The sequence below is a fragment of the Pinus tabuliformis genome, chromosome 6 (assembly GCF_031772625.1).
Source record: "Pinus tabuliformis cultivar Carrire ecotype Pingquan chromosome 6, CPIR1, whole genome shotgun sequence".
In the NCBI taxonomy this organism is placed as follows: Eukaryota; Viridiplantae; Streptophyta; class Pinopsida; order Pinales; family Pinaceae; genus Pinus; species Pinus tabuliformis.
In genome coordinates, this window is record NC_142292.1 from 815,259,046 (window position 1) to 815,278,025 (window position 18,980).

At 36.5% G+C, this 18,980-nt stretch overlaps 1 protein-coding gene across 1 annotated transcript; it reads left to right on the forward strand.

The window, feature by feature from the left end:
- Window positions 1-13,622: 13,622 nt before the first annotated feature.
- Window positions 13,623-17,627, forward strand: LOC149261300 (uncharacterized). The gene is made up of 2 exons (XM_089368443.1): window positions 13,623-15,066; window positions 15,919-17,627. The coding sequence occupies exons 1-2, from the start codon at window positions 13,623-13,625 to the stop codon at window positions 17,625-17,627; spliced, it is 3,153 nt and encodes a 1,050-aa protein (XP_089224569.1).
- The last annotated feature ends 1,353 nt before the right edge of the window (window positions 17,628-18,980 follow it).

An 18,980-nucleotide genomic window follows, 5' to 3' on the forward strand; every position in this document is an offset into this window, starting at 1 on the left:
CAATAATATGATATGTATGTATAATTTTTTGGCGAATCTCTCACCAGGCATGGCGAATATTTTACTCAATTATAAAATCTTGTGTTTATTGAATACACAAATGAAATCATTGCATTTGTTTAAATATATTTTGAAATCAAAATTACCGAAATTACATATCGATAACCTAGTGGGTGTAGGATAAAATTCACCCGTGCCATTCATAGAAAGCATGAGAAAAAACCTAATACTATATATAAAACCAAGAAAAATTCAAATTCATCACTTCTAGGGACCTCGTAACCACCTTGCCAATACACAAGTATGTTCCTGTTTGCAATTAGAAAAATTACCCAAATTACAATCTATTTACTCTAGCATATGTTGGAAAGTTATAGAAGGATGACTAGTGCAATCAATCCATTCCTTTTAGCCCTGGATTTGTTTTAGTTTAAAACAGAAGTATACAAATATACTTGTCCAATGTCTATGCTTTAACCATTCACCTTAAGATGTTTTTACAATATAATTTCCTAAGTCTATTTAATATCTTCATTATCATAAAAACCAACCTATATCCATCTTAACTCCACATCTACCACTCTTAGGGGGATGAAATCTATTTATCCCTCTGAGCAATTGGTAGACCCAGAATTAAGATGGATCTAAGATGATATAATTTCCCCTTTAAATAGTCTATGCTCACATGAGTACCATGGTATTACCATGGGTCAATACCATGGGTTATCATAAACCTGGAGCTTAAAAATTACTATTATTAATTTATAAAAATTAATAAAATTAATAGTTGATTTTCATTTTATTTTCTATTTTAACCAAGCTAAAATGTTTAACATACATTACATTACAACATCCATTTTTACTCTTGATCAGATCAAATATTTTTTCACTCTATGCTAGTTTGCATATCACGATATTTGATACCTCTCGGGGGTTAGTAGATCCAGAGTAAAGATGGATCTATGTTGGTTTAATTCCCCCATTTAAATAGGCTACATTCCAGGTGAATACCATGGGTCAATACCATGTGCCATTTTTATTTTTATTAATACTAATATTAGGGTTAATAATGTTTTTTTGCATGGTATTAATAACAATCTAGTCCATGGTATTTGTCCCATAATATTTTTCCCATAGGTTTCACCTAAATATAACGCATTTTTTGAGTGTTCGTAAATATAAGGTGACTTATGGAGTAAATATAAAAAAATGTTTTATTTGTTTACCATACCTCTCGTTTATTTATATTTTTATTAATTTACCATACCTCTTTTACAAATATGGTATTTGGCCCATAGGATTCACTTAAATAAAACCTTTTTCTTGAGCCTTCATAAATAGAACGAGGGTTATGGACTAAATATAAAAAGAAGTTTTATTTATTTACCATGCATCTAGTTTTTTTATATTTTTATTTATTTACCATACCTTTTGAGTAAGTATAAAAAGATGTTTTATTTCTTTACCATACCTCCACTTTACTTATATTTTTATTTGTTTACACCCTTGCATGTATATAAGGTGACTTATCGATTAAATATAAAAAATGTTTTATTTATTTACCATACCTCTCATTTATTTATATTTTTATTACTTTACCATACCTCTTTTATAAATATGGTATTTGGGCCTTTGGCCCATAGGACTCACTTAAATAAAACCTATTCTTGAAAATGGGCGAATGGATTAACTTAAATAAAACCTATTCTTGAAAATGGGCGAATGGAAGGTTGTAACTCCTAATTTCAAGGGCTAAATTTACCTTTTTTACCCTCTCCCTTAAAATAAGGTGGGCTATTTGAGGTGATTTGTAAAAATGTACTATGATACAAAATATTCGCCCACTAAAAATTTAAAACCCCTTAATTTCTCCAAAGGGCGAACATTCGCCCCTAAAATTTTCTATGGACAATAATCATTGTCAACCATTTAGTTTTTAATAATAATATTTCATCCGGTTTTAAAAATATGCCCTCGTCTTTTTGGTTATAAACATGTAATAATTTGTCTCGTTTTTTTAAATTATAAATTCGAATCAAATAAGGTACATATTTCTTTATAAATTAACTTGAATGACTTTATAAGAAATTAAAAATATGTATTTTTTTTAATAACAAATTATATATATAAAAGTTGGGTTTGTATTGCATCTTTTTGCTTGATTAAGTGTTTTTTTGCTTATTGGTAAGGTAAGGTTAATGGCTCAAAATCTAAAGGCATTTTTGAAGAGTAAAAATTTATTTTATTTTCTAAGAAAATTTTAGATAGTATGGTTTTCTTTGCCGTAGTTTAATTAGATTATTTTTTTGCCTTGAAAATTATGGAAATTTCGGTAAGATTTTGGTAAAATACGAATGGGATTTTTGTAAATCTAGGTTACAGTTGTCAAATTTCAAGGTTTTGGTTGGCGAGAAAGTTTTTGATGGTGCTAAATCTATTTCCACAATCAAAAACATGATTCAAACACTATTAGTCGAAGATTTTTTGAATTTTTTTTTTATCCAGATTCCATCAACTTTTAACCGTCCAGGCAATTCCTCTACCTCAATAGACACTTCCATTTTCTTTAGATAAAAATAATAAATCAATCTACCATTATAAATAACAATTATTAATAATCATTCCTTTATTAATTTATTTTTAATAATATATATATATATATATATATAAAGTTATCACAAACCATAAAATATCATATATTCATCTCTAATTCAAATTCAATGGATTGAATTCAATCATAATCACTATATAATAATATCATCCATCAAAATATTGAAAACAAAAATGTAATTATCAAATGCAAAATAAAAGCATATGTTAAATGAGTTTGCATGAGATGATTCATAAGCCAAATGTTATATATTTTCATGAAATATCATATATTTATCTATAATTCAAGGGATTGACTTCGTTAATCATAATAACTATACAATAATATCATTCATCAAAATATTGAAAACATAATTATCAATTTAATATACTATATTAAATTGTACATATCAAACACATATGTTAAATGGGTTTGCATGAAATGATTCATGGGCCAAATGTTACATATTTTCAATTAGTTTTATATAGAAAAAATATTGAAAACAAAAATGTAATTATCAAATGCAAATTAAAATGTATATATAATATGTTAAATGGGTTTGCATGAAATGATTTATAGGCCAAATGTTATATATTTTCAATTAGTTTTATATAGAAAATATTTTATTATGAATTATAAATAATGGGGGAGAAATAAAATTATTGTTTTTAACGTGAAAAATAAATTTATTAAAATTTACGATTAATTTTTATTTTTTTATTTATGTATTTATTATTTTTAGTAATTTTATTTTATAATAAAAATGTGTCCTTTTCCATTAGCATATAGAAAAAATATTTTAACTTCATATTTTTCATAATATAGAAAGATCAAATTCTTAAACATGTAAATTTCTCTTCTAAAATTTCAATTTATTATGATAATGATAGTGGTGGTGGTGGTTAACGTCCACTGAGACCAAACTGGTCTATCGGACCTATAATTTTCTTAGTTTTTAATTATTTGGCTCCTCGTTTTTCTTGTTGAGATTGGTGATGTAGCTTTCTTTTTTTCTCTATGGTCTTCCAACTTCCTTTATCTTGCATCTCCTTCATCCCTTCTGGTTCTTGGGACATTAGTGTCTTAGCTTCGCGATCTATTGTGTTCGTCCTTTTGAAGATAGTCAGAGAAGAAGTTTGGTCTAGGAACTCTGCTTCGCTGTTAAATGAAGATTTATTTTGTGCGGTATTCAAATCCTCATAACTGTTGATTTGTTGGGTGGGGCTTTCTCCCTGCTTGTCTTGAGAGTTGTTTCTTTCTTGCCCGGTTTCTTGTGATTCAAAGTTTTCTCTAGAGTATTCTTCTTTGATGACAGTGTAGTGTTCTTTTTGTGCTCCTTCGCACCATGTAGATCTGTGGTGGTTTTTTCTAGCAGGATTTTTCTAGGAGGCTTTTGGGCAATTTTTAGCTAGATGGCTTGTCTCAAAGCAAGATCGACATCTGAAGATGACACTTTCATAATCGAGTTTCTAGTTCCACACATAGTCTTTACTTGTTAGGTTTATTTCAACTGGGAATCCGGTGCTAAAGTCCATTTCCACACAGATGTGTGCATAGGTGGTTCTCACATATTCCTCTATTTCTGGGCACCTGCAGTAAAATTTCCCAATTGAATTTCCAATGGCTTTTAGCGAGAAGAGATTCCAAAGATGCAAGGGTAGGCTTGGCAATCTCACGCAAACTAGTGCTGAGGTTATGACTGCTGTAGAGGGATCGAATGATGGGTTCCATGGCTTCATGAATAGGCCTAATTTTTCCCAAAACCAAGGACCGAAATCTAGAATACATTGTCTGCTTTCAGGATTTTCAAAATCTAATATAAAGAAACCCCTAGCATAGGGGTAGATATTAATTTCATCAGAAATGATAGGCTTCCATACCTCTGAGATCCAATTGTGGAGAGCTGTCAGCCGCGGCCAAAAACCATTGAACCGGAAAATTAGGGCACTTTCAGAAAACTTCAAAGCCTCATCGAGTGAGGCCTGAACCACCTGGACAGTGGGAGCTGGGGCTTCACTAACGATATGGGCAGGAGATTGCCCTCCAGAAGCGGATGAGCCAGCAGCGATTTTTGTGAAGCTGGGGCTTCACTGACGATATATATATATATATATAATAAGAGTAAAAAAAAAATTGAAAGTGCATTTTGATTTTTTGCATAAACTATAAGTAGCTCTAAAGTTCCTTTAAATCGTCTTTCTGTACTATTTTTCTTTAAGGTATATTTGATCCTATGGATTCAAAATACATTTCTATTATATGAGTACATCTTATCACTTACAAAAAGAGATGTAACAATGTGACAAAATGATTCAATAAAGAAAATGAAGTTCAAGTTCAGTTGAGTGGAAAAAGAATTGTCCTTGTATTTGCTAAGTAGACCATAATGTGGTTAGAAAAGTACAACATCCTTTGAGAGTTAGCCTGCCATCATTACGTTATGCTCATAGAATATGTGAGTAAAATTGATATCTTGAAAGAGACATAAAACATCCCTTAACAACTCAGCAGGATCAACTAACCCCAAATTCTGAATTTGAGGTTTATTTTGCATCCATAGTATGACGAACTTTGAATTCCAAGAACTTGTAATCTCCAAAAATTTCCTAAAATTAGTAACTTATGGAAAGCATAACGGGCTCTAAGCTCACCCATATTATTAGTCTTAGGTCGAATGTTTTATTTCCCATGAAAGTAATGCTTGTCTGAAATAAAAAAGGAAAACCCAATTCCGCAAGCACGACCCTCGTCCTAGCTTGCTTCGTCAATGTAGCCCCAAGGATAGAGAGGATTAATGAAAGGATTAGAGTTTGTACTTCAATATGAAACAAAACATATGTGTTAATTTTTTATAAAGGACAAACCTCTGACTCCCATTAAGGAATGCAATGTGGACTTATCATGAAAATGTTAGGTCCCTATACTACTAGTGTAACCCCTTATTGTTATTAGTACAACCCCCTTATTATATTGTTGTGCCCATGTAGTCCCCATATTGTTATTATTGTGCCCCATAGAAGCCCACTATTGTTATTATTGTGCCCTTACACTATTATTGTTATGCCGGCTCTTATTATATTATGACCCCTTAGACTCCTATATATAGAAAGGAGGTCTTGTCATTTGTATCATCCAAGAATTGTTCATTTGTGTAATGTAAAGGAGGATGCCCCATCGAAGAGGCTGAATTCTAAGGCGTTGATCTATCTTTTCTATCTTTTTTTGAGTTGGTTTCATAACATTTGGTATTAGAGCTGTGGATTCTAGGGTTTTGCTGCTTCAAACAAGTCATCGTGGAATTTTCACTATAATTTTTTTTTGTGACGTTTCAGAAGCTAAAAAGAAAACAGATTTGAGACAAAATCTCGCTAAACCTTGGGTTAGAATTTCAGATCTTGTCTCGCTATATTTTCGGAGATATGATCTGAGGAAGTTATAGTTTTTGCAAGCTCCATAATTTCATCTAAAACAGGTCATCGTGGAATTTTCGCTATAACGTTTTTTCTACGAAGTTTCAGAAGCTAAAAGAAAACCCATTTGAGAAGAAATCGGTCTAAACCTCGGGTCCAAATTTCAGACCTTGTCTCGCTATATTTTCGGATATATGATCCGAGGAAGTTAGGGTTTTTACAGACTTCTAAATTACATCTTATCTTATATAGGTTACCTTGGGAAAATCATCATAACTTTCTCTCTGAGCATCAGATTGAAATTTCGTAAGAAGTCATAGAAAGAGGACAATCTTTAGTTTCTTGTGTGTAGTTTTCAGATCCAAATGTAGAAATAGTGACACGTGGCACGTCATACAAGTTTGCTCTACTGAAACATTATATAATCAGGTCATCTTAAGATATTGGGCATAACTCTTTCTTGGAGAATCAAATTATGATTAGACTTGTGGGGTTAGAAAGAGGATTCGAGGGTTACTATAGGAGACATTTCAGAAATTTGAGATCTAAAAGTATAGAGTTACAGTCATTTCAAGATCGAGCTCCTGAAATGAAGAAAAGGCGATATGAGGAAGTTTAATGGAAAGGATCCAGTACATTGTACTATAGATGGAGCAATATTTTGAGCTACATGGTGTACCACTGTTACAAAAGGTATGTATTGCATCTTCATATTTAGAACCGGATCAATTTTTATGGTATAAAGGGCTTTTTTCTCATAAACAACCTGTTATGTGGTCAATTTTCATGGAGGAAATGATAGCACATTATGAGGATACAAAGAGCAACACCTTCTTTAGAGAAACACCACAACAATTGGAAGAAAAAAGAGAAAAAGGGCTTTGTTACAAAGTGGGAAGCAAAATTATGGCAACAAGGAAGTCTACCCCTCACAACTATAAAGATGGAAGTGTTGTTTCTCCTAGCCTTCCACAACCTACAAGGGTTAAACCACAACAATTGGAAGAAAAAAGAGAAAAGGGGCTTTGTTACAATTGTGATAACAAATACATTAAAGGTCATAAGTGTGCTGAGAAGAAATTATTTTACATTGATTGTGGAGAGGAGGAAGAAAAGGATCAAGAAACATCAAAAGAAGAGTATATACACCAGGAACCAGCCCCAGAGAAAAAGAAATGAATCCGACCATATCTTGTAAAGAATTGGAAAGAATTACCACTCCTAAAACTCTTAAGATAGAAGGACATATCAAGAAGAAAAAGGTTCAAGAAGTGAAAGATCACATCAAGAAAGAAGAAATGCATCCGACCATATCTTGTAATGCATTGGACATAATTACCACTCCTCAAACTATCAATATAGAAGGACATATCAAGAAGAAAAATATTTAAGAATTGAAAGATCACATCGAGTCTTAAGAAATAAATCCGACCATATCTTGTAATTCATTGGAAGAAATTACCATTCCTCAAACTATCAATATAGAAGGACATATCAAGAAGAAAAAGGTAAGAGTGTTGATTGATTCGGGTAGTACCCATAATTTAATTGATTGTAAGATAGCCAAGGAATTGAATTGCTTCCTATATCTAGCATCGGAGTGTTAAGTGATGGTTGCAAGTGGAGGAACCATAAATTGCTTTGGAAAGTGCCATAATATCAAGCTATCCATGGGAGAATATGTATTGAATAGCCCAATGCTTTCCATTCCAAGGGGTGGTGCTGATGTTTTACTAGGAGACTAATGGCTACAATCTTTGGGTATGATAGCTTTTAATTTTCAAGAACTTTTCTTGAATTTCTTTTTGGGAAGGAAAGGAAGTTGAATTGAGGGGCATCGAAGGAAAACCTGGAAACATAATCAACTCTAACAGCATGACAAAACTTCTAAATAAAGAAAAACGGGGTGTAATTGCACAATTATGTTCACTAGAGGATCCCACATCGAAATCATGTATTTCTACAGATCTCCAAAACATTTTGGACAATCATTCCAAGGTATTTGAGACTCCCAAAGGCCTCCCACCTATTCATGATCATGATCATGCTATTCATTTGATTCCACGAAGTGTTCCTCCAAACATCAGGCCTTACATATATCTATATGCCCAAAGGAGTGGGAACTCATTCAAAAGTTGCAGAAGATCCCAGTTCAAACAGTATTGCGAGAACTTGACAAGGAAGGAAAAATCATATTGGACCCAGAAGCAGTCACAGAACCGAGAAATCGAAAGCTATGAAATAGATCAATTTCAGAGTATCTTATCAAGTAGAAGAATTTTCCCGCTGAAGATTCCACATGGGAGGATAAGAATTTATACAGAATCATCAAGAACTACTCAAGTGCTTAGGACAACACTTTTTGAAGGAGAGGGGTATGTTAGGTCCCTATACTACTAATGTAACCCCTTATTGTTATTAGTACAACCCCTTTATTATATTGTTGTGCCCATGTAGTCCCCATATTGTTATTATTGTGCCCCATAGAAGCCCACTATTGTTATTATTGTGGCCTTACATTATTATTGTTATGTCGGCTCTGATTATATTATGACCCCTTAGACTCCTATATATAGAAAGGAGGCCTTGTCATTTGTATCATCCAAGAATTGTTCATTTGTGTAATGTAAAGGATGTTTTCCCCTCGAAGAGGCTGAATTCTAAGGCGTTGATCTATCTTTTCTATCTGTTTGTGAGTTGGTTTCATAACAGAAATTTCATTTGTTGTGAGAAATCCACATTCCCCAAGCCACCACTAGCAATATCTCTCTATACTTTTTAAGAGTGAGTCTTAAAGAATGTACACAAACATTCTTTAATTGTTGGTTCATCCCATAAAGTAGAGTTGTTGACAAGAGACAAGCCAACTAGTCCTTAACTTATTTGGTAGGCCTACATTTAACTAATAAGTGAAAATTATCTTTAACATATTCATAGCATAAAGCACTTATACAAGGACTAGAAAAACTACTTCTTTAAATCCTATTCCAAGTTAATAGTTATTTTTAAGTGTTAGTAAAAAAAATAACATACTTTTGAGTTTGGCCTATATTTCTTCGAGTTTTTTTACACCACCATACAATATCATTTGGGTCAATATCCAGTAATGAAATATAACCTATTTGAACTATATATTGTCCATTGTCATAAAGGTGAGCAATAGAATGACTAGATTTGAAACCCAATAAACTTGTAATCTTTGTATTTTTCTTGAAATTAATAACTTGAGGATACCATAAAGGGCTCTAATCTCACCCATATTGTTAGTACCAAGAACAATGTTTTCTTTCCCATGAAAATAATGCTTGTCTAAAATATATAAGGAAACCCCACTTCTACAAACATGATGGTCATCCTGGTTGGCTTTGTCAAGGTAGTCGTAGGGATATAGAGGATCTATGACAAGAGTTGAGTCGATATTTCAAGATGAAACAAAACTTGTGTGCTAATTGTTTGTAAATGACAAAGCCTAGACTATCAACATGGAATGTGGAGTGAAATTGTCATCAAAATTCTTTTGTTGTGGGAAATCCAAGTTTTCCAAGTCACCACCAATGGAATCACTATACACTTTTCAGTAGAAGGCATATTAAAGAATGTACAAAAACACCTTCAAATATGGGTTGATCCCAGAGACCAAATATGTTGATGCAACAAACCGCCTAGTCCCACACTTATCTGGTAAACCTATATTTAATAAATAAGCACAGGGGATTCACTCAGTGAATCTCTGACATATCATATGCGTTCATGGCATATTAAATAATACCCTTAATTTAACTACATATTGGGAAATCCATCTAAAAATCACATTATTTAACCCCCTACCAATATGAACCCAATACAACTTCCCAATTTAAAAAACCCCTACTTTCACAAGGTATTGTAGGTATCCATTTTTTCATTAACATTTTTTATACCCATTTATATTTTTTTCATTAACTTTAAGCTCCATTTTTTATATTTGCCAATATAAAAACCCTTTATCCCCTATATATCCCCCAATATATTATGTCATTTTTTCTTCAATATATATCCCCCAATATGAACCCACGTGGTATGATATTGCCCCGCTAACAAAGCCCCATGTAAATAAGTGACAACAATATTCCCCATATTTGTGACATAAAGGACACATTTCAAGATCGAGAAAGCTTATTCCATGTTAGGACATTATTTTTAAGAATTAACCAAAATAATAGTATTCTTTTGAGTTAGGCTTGGATTTTCCAAAGTTTTCTATACCACCATATAATATCATTTTGGTTAATATCCAATAATAAAAATTAACCTAGCTGAGTTTTGTATTATCCACCATTAGTATTGTACACCCAAACCAATTCATCATATTTGCATCTAAAAACTTTATGTGAGCATCTTCAGATGGGCTTAAATATGGTTCCATGGATCATACCACCTAATTTCAAGTTCTAATTTGGCCACTAAAATCAAACCTTGTTTCCATATGAAAGTGATCCCCATGTGAAAGATTGTTAAGGATGCATACACCCTTTCTTGAAGATGACCTACAATATCATTTGGAAGAAAAATATCATGCTTACAACCTAAAATCACATCCTTCCCTATATGTACCAATGATCTAGAATTGATCCATCATGCCAAATGATTCCCAGCAACCTGGAAATAAAATGTAGTTTCCTTCCACTGATAGAGACATCTTGTGAAGAGAGGGGATCTAGTCCCAAATGGATCTAGGCACTATATATTTGGAAATTAATATTTTTCCATAAACGATATCAATAGGAAAACCCATAAGGATTTTATAGTCATTTCTTTTCCAAATTCCACAAATCCTTTTCATCCCCAACCCCCGAGAGTCTTGGATACAACTATCCATGGCCAAATGAAAAGTTGAGAACCCAAGTATTCTATAGAGCCTTTCACAAATAGTTAAAGGCCATATTTTATATATGGTTTAAGGTATTCTTATGAATGAGAACCAATAAATGGAAATTAATAGTAATGGCTTCTAGCACATATTTTATAATTACTAATTGACCCCCATATGATAGTCATTGATTATACCAAAAATGAATATGAGGTTCCACCCTAGATTATAACCACTTATAGTAAAATATACCATATTTATTTTGCTTGATGTTGAAATATAAGTATTTCAATCCCCCTACTGATGGCTAGGGTTTGGAGGCGAGGGTTTCGGGCGGAACCGCGTTCAGGTCACGGGTAGGAAGTTTGCAGTCAGTTTCCGTGCACAGGTGAAGGTGCAGGAAAGCACATCCTGGATGACTGGCAGCTGGAGGTTGGCGTTGTTTGGCTTAAGCGTTTTGTTAAGGGATAATACCATCGCAGAAGCTGCAGAACTTCCGTTTTTTTTCCGTTTTCAAGAGATAAGGGTAAGGGCGCTTGATACTTTGACTGTTTGCTGTCGCTTTTCTCGGAACGGCTACCCTAACCATGGTTAACCCCAACGAATTGGTGGACCTGGACCCGGAATTGGAAGATATTCTCTCAATGTGGGGAAAGGAACCCACAGTCCAAAACGTGGAGCAGTATTTCGGAGCATACGAGTTGTCGAGGCTGGAGTCTTTTTCTCAGGAGGTAAAACCATCCCTTCAGCATCAAAACAAGGATTCCGGCAGAGAAGCCTCTAGATTTCGAAACCCGGCTTCTTACAAGCAGGTGGACAGGGAGAATGCGGCGGATGGGTCGATAGTAGGCGCTCTTTTTTCTGATACCAAGGGTAAATCAGTATCAAGCCGGAATTTTCCTTCAAAGGGCTTTGAAGACATTGCAAATTTGGGGCTCTCTTCAGGTTTCGGCATAACAAGGGGTTCTGGAGGGTTTCCTCCGCTTTCTAGGGTTTCTCTGCAAAGAGAATCCCCTTTTCCAAAAGAAAGCTCTGCAGGAGGTTTCGTAGGCCAATCTGACAGCCTAGTGGGAGAGCGGGGAGGTCTCGATGGTGCGACGGCTGGTCATCTTTTTTCAGGGAACCCCGCTCCCGTTTTCTCTGCTCATGTTCAGACACAGTCGGAGGTAGAATTCCCTGCGGATACGACACAGGAGGAACTAGAATGGATCGATGGTCGCGGGGAAACTAGGGCCTCTGCGGAAGAGTTAAGGAAAAACGGGGAGAAAAGAAAGCCCCAAAGGCCAATTGGATCTCAGGAGCTTGAAGGGAACTTAGTTTTGGGTATGGAGGTCTCCATGGAAGAAACCCTAGCAGTTGCAGAATGCACCCTAGTCGGAAGGGCGAGAGGTAAGAAATTTTCGTCAGATTTTCTTCAAGCTTGGGGAGAACAGCGGTTCGTCTCTGACAGATCTTTTCGGTTCGAGGCACAGTGCTTAGCTAAAGGGTGGTTCAAGTTCCGGTTCGAGGATAAGGAGGCGGTAGAGTGGGTGCTTGAGCGAAACTGGAATATAGGGAACATTCCGGTTCTGCTAAAAAAATGGAGCCCCCTTTTCGATGCTATCAAAGAGAAAACTGATGTGTTTCCGGTATGGGTGAGAGCCCCGGGTCTCCCCTCGTTTCTATGGACAGAAGCTGTTTTCAAAGCCATCGGAAACAGACTGCGATCCTTCTTGGAAACAGATATGTCATTTCTGGAGATGAAGAACAGAGCGATGGCCCGCCTTCTGGTAAGCCTCAATCCGAGCAGAGGTCTTGCCCAAAAAATCAATTTGCAATACAAAGATTATGTGTTCGAACAGATTTTGGATTACGAGCACTTGCCCTTTAGGTGCCACCGCTGTCATGAGTATGGGCACCTTGCAAAGGATTGCCCGCTGTTCAGGAGAAGGAGACGTTTTCGGAGGACCTCAGTATTCAGAGAACCAGTTTTCAATCACTCTCAAGCTCCTCAGGAGAAAGAAGACATGGCGAAGCAGGCAACAGAAGAAATGGAGATTGAGGAGACTCAGAAAGAGCCAGCGTCTGAAGACCCCCATATCCAAGAGGCGGCACAGATCCCTGAATCGCATACGGCGGAAGCAGAGGAGGAGAATGCAAAGGTCGCATCCGCGGAACAAAATCCTCTCAGCGATCCTGAAAAGGGTATGTGCTCAGGTCCCCCTCTTTCTTCTCTTAAAATTCCTGAGCATGATTCAGTTTCTTTGCATGTTTCGCCTTCAAACAATCCCTCTCATAACATAGGCATAAACAAGAACATGGAACATGCAAAGAACTCTCCTGATATAGACTCTATTTCGGCTGCCATGCCGTCTCTTGATTTGAATTGTGAAGATATGTGGCCCCCTCTTGCTCCCCCTGTTCCTCACACCCCGTGCCCCTATAACCTTAGATCTATGGGAGGAAAGTCTGGGCTGTCGGATGTAGTGGGAGGCTTAGGACAGTCGACTTCTCAGGGTTCTGCCAAAAACAAGAGAGGTAGGAAATCGGACCTTTCTAAGGCAAAACTTAAAGCCAAGTTGGATGTAGCTGATGGAAAACAACACTCTATCCCCGGGGTTCTTAGAGCAGTGCAGACCCCTGATTCTGTTATCAAATGATTATGTCCTCCTGGAACTGTAGAGGTTTGGCCAGTAAACCTAAAAAATTGGCCCTGAGAGATTGGATCCTTAATTCAAAAGCTGACTTGCTTTTTCTTCAAGAAACTTTGGGGAAAGCTTCCGAGGTAGAAACAATGCTAAAGGCTCTCCTGCCAGGATGGACCTTTTCCGCAATAGATTCATCAGGCCACTCGGGGGGTCTTGCAATTGGGTTTAAAGAAGGTCGAATTAAGGTCATCAATCAATGGGGGATGAAGCAAGTTATGGGCATGGAGGTTATTTATCCTGAATTTTCCCACCCCATTTCAATTGTAAACATTTATGGCCCTTGTCAAGGAAGGGAGATATTCTGGGACGATTTGATGACAAAATCTTTGATGAAGTCTTCTCTGTTGATTGTGGGGGGTGATCTAAACTTCTCAATAGGAAGAGCAGAGGCATGGGGTCCATCAGCCAGGGAAGACCCTCTGTCGGATTTCTTCCTCAATCTCCTCTTGGAAAACAACCTCATAGATCCTTCCCCGATCAAACTCAAGCCAACTTGGAGGAACAGAAGAGCAGGGGAGGATCGGATCGCCAAAAGATTAGATCGCTTTCTTCTATCTGAGGACCTAATCTCAAAAGCTCCTATACTCAGGCAGTGGGTTGAGGAGGTAGGCAACTCAGATCACTTCCCTATTTTTTTGGATCTCTCTTTCCCTCCCCCAAAGCCTCCTGCCCCCTTTAAATTCAATTCTTCATGGCTTCAAGATCCATCTTTCAATAAACTCTTTAAGGAAACGTGGATCCATCCGGACAGAAATGCAAGAGAGGACAAAAGCTTCCTGTTCATGGAGAATCTCAAAAGATTGAAGAAAGCGACAATATCCTGGGCAAAGGACAGGAAATTGAAACAGAATGAAGAGCTGTTTAGAATCAGGGAGGAGTTGAAGAAATTGGAGAGCATTGAGGAAGATGGATATATCTCGCAGGCTTCAAAGGACAGAATCCTTCATCTGGAGAAGCTTCAAAATCAAATCCTCTTGGACAAGGAAGAAGAATGGAGGCTTAAGAGTAGGGCAATATGGTTAAAATCAGGAGATGAAAATACTAGATTTTTTCACAACTATGCAAAAGGAAGAAAATCTGTAAATACTATTTGGAGCCTTAAAGATGAAGAAGGAAGGGAGGCCAGTTCTTTTTCAGATCTCTCTGGTTTAGGACAGAGACACTTCCAGAAAATCTTCTCTGATCCGGGGGAGGCCACCATAGCAGAAGTCATTAGAACAGCTCAATGTTTCCCAAGATTTGTTGAGGAGGAAGAAGCAGAAGAGCTATCAATCCATGTTTCCAAGGAGGAGGTTGAAGCAGCTATGAAACATATGGCCAAAGACAAAAGTCCAGGACCTGATGGCTGGACTATTGAACTCTTCCTCTCCTTCTTTGACCAAATAGGCTCTGAAATTACTGATGTAGTAGAAGAATCAAGACAGAAAGGAGAAGTCTACAGGCCTTTTAATTCAACTTTTATTGCTCTCATACCAAAGAAGGATGACCCGGAGAACTTTGAAGACTTCAGGCCGATCTCCTTGTGTAATTGTATTTATAAAATCATTGCTAAGGTGATAGCTATCAGAATTGTTCCTATCCTGTCTAGAAACATCACAATGGAACAATTTGGTTTTTTGGATGGAAGACAAATTCATGAAGCCATTGGAGTAGCCCAAGAGGTAATTCACAGTGTCAGACAAAAGAAAAAGAAGGGTGCGGTTCTTAAAATAGATCTCTCCAAAGCATATGACCGAATCAACTGGCTCTATCTCCGGATGTTGCTAACACACTTGGGCTTCAACTATTCTTTCATCAGCTGGATAATGGGCTGTATCACGAATGTCAGTTTTGCTGTTCTGATCAATGGAGCAGCCTCCCCTTTTTTCAATAGTCAAAGAGGCCTCAGGCAAGGCTGTCCTTTATCTCCTCTCCTGTTTCTTCTAGTGGCAGAAGGGCTAAGCAGATTGATTCACAAAGCTAGAAGAGAGGAGAAGGTAAAAGGTATAGAGGTAGCAATTAATCTTTTTATCACTCACCTGCTTTTTGTCGATGACATTTTGATTTTCACTAATGGATCATATAATGAACTTAAGGAGTTAAAATGCATTTTCGATCTATTTCTGAAAGCTACTGGAATGCAGATAAACTCTAGGAAATCTCAAGTTTGTGTGGCAGATTTTGACAGAAGAGAAAGATCCATGATGGCTAATCTTTTTCCCTTCCACCATCAACCACTGGACTCCCCCTTCAAATATCTGGGGTTTTGGCTAAAGCCGGCAGCTTATAAGAAAGAGGATTGGAACTGGCTCATAGCAAAGCTAGAAGCCAGAATTTCACATTGGAGTTTCAAGTGGCTCTCCAGAGCTGGCAGATTGACCCTCATCAAATCTGTATTGTTAGCCATTCCAGTATACTGGGCAGCTTTAACCTGGGTCCCCAAAGGAGTGATGGAGAAAATCAGAAGGATCTGTTGCAGATTTCTATGGGCAGGATCAAAAGAATCCTCCGTCTTACCCTGGGTGGCATGGGATAAGTTGGCAAGACCAAAAGATTGGGGAGGATGGGGAATAAAAAGGCTCCCTGAGTTCAGTCTCTCCCTGGCAGCTAAATCAGGCTGGAGATTAATCTCGATGAAGAATATTTGGACAAGGGTGGTTAAAAGGAAGTACATTGATCCAGTTCCTTTGGAAGATTGGATTCGGAGCCAGGATAAGAAAAAGAAGAATATCTCAGTCATCTGGAAGGCCACGGTGGAGGCTTTCTCTGTGATTGAACAAGGTTTGGCATGGAAAGTGGGAGATGGAAGACTAATTAGAATTGGCAGGGACCCCTGGGTAGGTTGTAATGAAGCTTTTGCCTTGTCACCTGGCCTTCTCAGACATCTTGATAGTAAAGGAATTTTTACTCTAAATCAGGTGGAGAAAGTAGGCCACTCTACCATATGGGGTCAGGCTTGGAAAAATGACGAAGATTTAGGAATAAATATCAGATGGAAGAACGAATGGGTTTCTTACATCCAAGAACTGCATCGTTCAAATGTCAGACTTAAAAACGAACCTGATCTGCTGATTTGGGCGCAAGGAAAAACAGGTGAATACTCCCCAAAAGATGGATATACCTTCTTAATGAAAAAGAAAGGTTGGGGAATACCAGATTGGTGGGCGAAAAACATATGGAAATTAAAATGCCCAGCTAAGGCCAGGATTTTCCTATGGTGCATGCTAAAAAGAAAAGTCCCAACTTGGGACATTTTACAAGCCAGATACTTAGCTGGGCCAGGGAGGTGCCCCTTATGCAAGTTTGAAGAGGAATCAATAAGCCATCTCTTTACAGCTTGTGTAGTCTCTCTAAAAATTTGGGAGGAGTTAACCTGCTTGCTCAATGTAAAGGTACAGTGGGGACTAGATCCTTTGGAAGAAGCTTGGAGGAAATGGTGGCAAAACTATCCGGAGGGAAACATGAGAAATCTGCCTCTTATATTCTTTTGGGGTGTATGGTTAGCAAGAAACAAAAGCTTGTTTCAAGACAAGGATACTCCCACATCCACCATAGCCATCAATTGTGCCGCCATTTGCTCAGCCATCCTGATCCCTGAAGCTAAAAATCCTCAAAATCATCAAAAGCCTGTTACTATCTTGGAGGGCATTCCTTGGGCCTATTTTGATGGAGCATCCCAGAATAACAAGGATGGAGCAGGACTGTGCATTCACTTGAATCCTGATCACTCTTTAAAAGCATTTGTAGGGCTAGGACCTGGTACAAATAATTATGCTGAGTTGTCTGCCTTGCGCCTTCTCCTTTGCTGGTTACTTCAAAGAAACATCTTCACAATTCAAATCTTCGGAGACTCTCTGAATGTCATAAAATGGGTTAATGGGAATGCATCATGTCAAAACCAGATTCTGAAGACACTTTTAGAAGAAATTATGTTTTTAAAGTCATCTTTTAACAGTTTTACCATCTGCCACATCTACAGGGACAAAAACGAGGAAGCAGACCAGCTTTCTAAGGCTGGTTTACAGCAAGATATGGGCAGCTGGTCAATAGTAGAAATCAGTCAGGGGCAGTCATCCAATTCTCAACAGCCCCCTTTTGCTCCTCCACAATGAACGAGGCTCGTCTTTTTCTTTTTGTCAGCAGTTACATGGGCACAATGTTTTTCTGTTACAGCTTTCTCTATATTTTTGTAAGTTTTATCATGAGCACTACAAACAGAAAACTCAAAACTTTTTGTACAGTTTCAGTTGTCTCACAGTTTTATATACAGTCTTGTAAGGGGTTGTTTTCCTTCTCTGAAGGAGACCCCAGAGTATGCATAGTATAACTTGTACTTAAGCCTCCTGAAGGGAGGAAGTCTAGTCAGTTTTATTTTCAGCAGTATCAGGACACATCTTATCATCCACAATCAGTCAAAAAAGGACTGAGATTTTTGCTTGTCTTACTTATAAGAAGAACAAAACAGCAATCATGTGAGCCATCAGGTCTGCTCAAAGTTTCAAACAGAATGTAAACTTTTTATATGCTTAATAAAAAGTTTTGCTTTTTTCTTCGGAAAAAAATAAGTATTTCAATCCTTTAGTTAAATCATGGGCTTGGAACCTGAAGAGGTCCACCATCTACTATTTGTTTCCACCCATGGCATTAGATAAGGATAAGGTGTATTTTTATAAATTAACCATAGCCTAGTAGCCTTATAGAATGTTTCAATAATCCTTTTGTATATATTTCCTTCTAAAACATTACAAAAACAAAATAATAACACATAATCCACAAATAATATGTGTGTGAGGATGATATTAGAGCCCACATTTGAAATCTGTTGAATTTGGAGAGAATATATGGCTTCGATGATAACCTTCTAATACCATCAATAATGAGCAAGAATAAATATGATGGGATTTTCAATCATTGATATATTCCTCAAGATGGTTTAAATAAATTTGATCTTGCTCCATTGATCACAACTAAAAATGAAGAAGACATAACATATCCCATGATCTAATTCAACACACAAAGATCAATCTGACATAGGCAATGAGAAATATTAAAAATGTATCACTAGCCTTATCATATGCTTTTAAAATATCAAATTTTAATAAACGAGTAGAACTACGAATAGTTTTTATTGAATGAACACCTTCTTGGGTCGATCTAATTACTTCATGAATACTTTTAACTCTAAGGAACCCAAATCATTCATACAATATTACCCTTGAGAGTAGATTCTTTAATATAACTACAATAACTTTAGAAACCATCTCATAAATACTATTACATAGACATAAGGGTTAAAAATGATTGAAGTTATTAAGGAAAAATAGATTTAGGAATAAGAGTAATTAACATTGAATTAAAATTGTTGGAAATTCTCACCTTAGGATAAACCTATTCCATAACCATGAGTATATCTATTTCAAGTATATTAAAAAGTATACATAAAATTCAACCATCCACACGTTTGG

Bases quoted from the DNA above. Each gene is read 5' to 3' on its own strand.
- LOC149261300 (XM_089368443.1), top strand. From the start codon at position 13,623: ATGCTAAAGGCTCTCCTGCCAGGATGGACCTTTTCCGCAATAGATTCA. The intron at 15,067-15,918 runs GTATTTATAAAA...CTGTATTGTTAG, and splicing joins GCCGATCTCCTTGTGTAATT to CCATTCCAGTATACTGGGCA.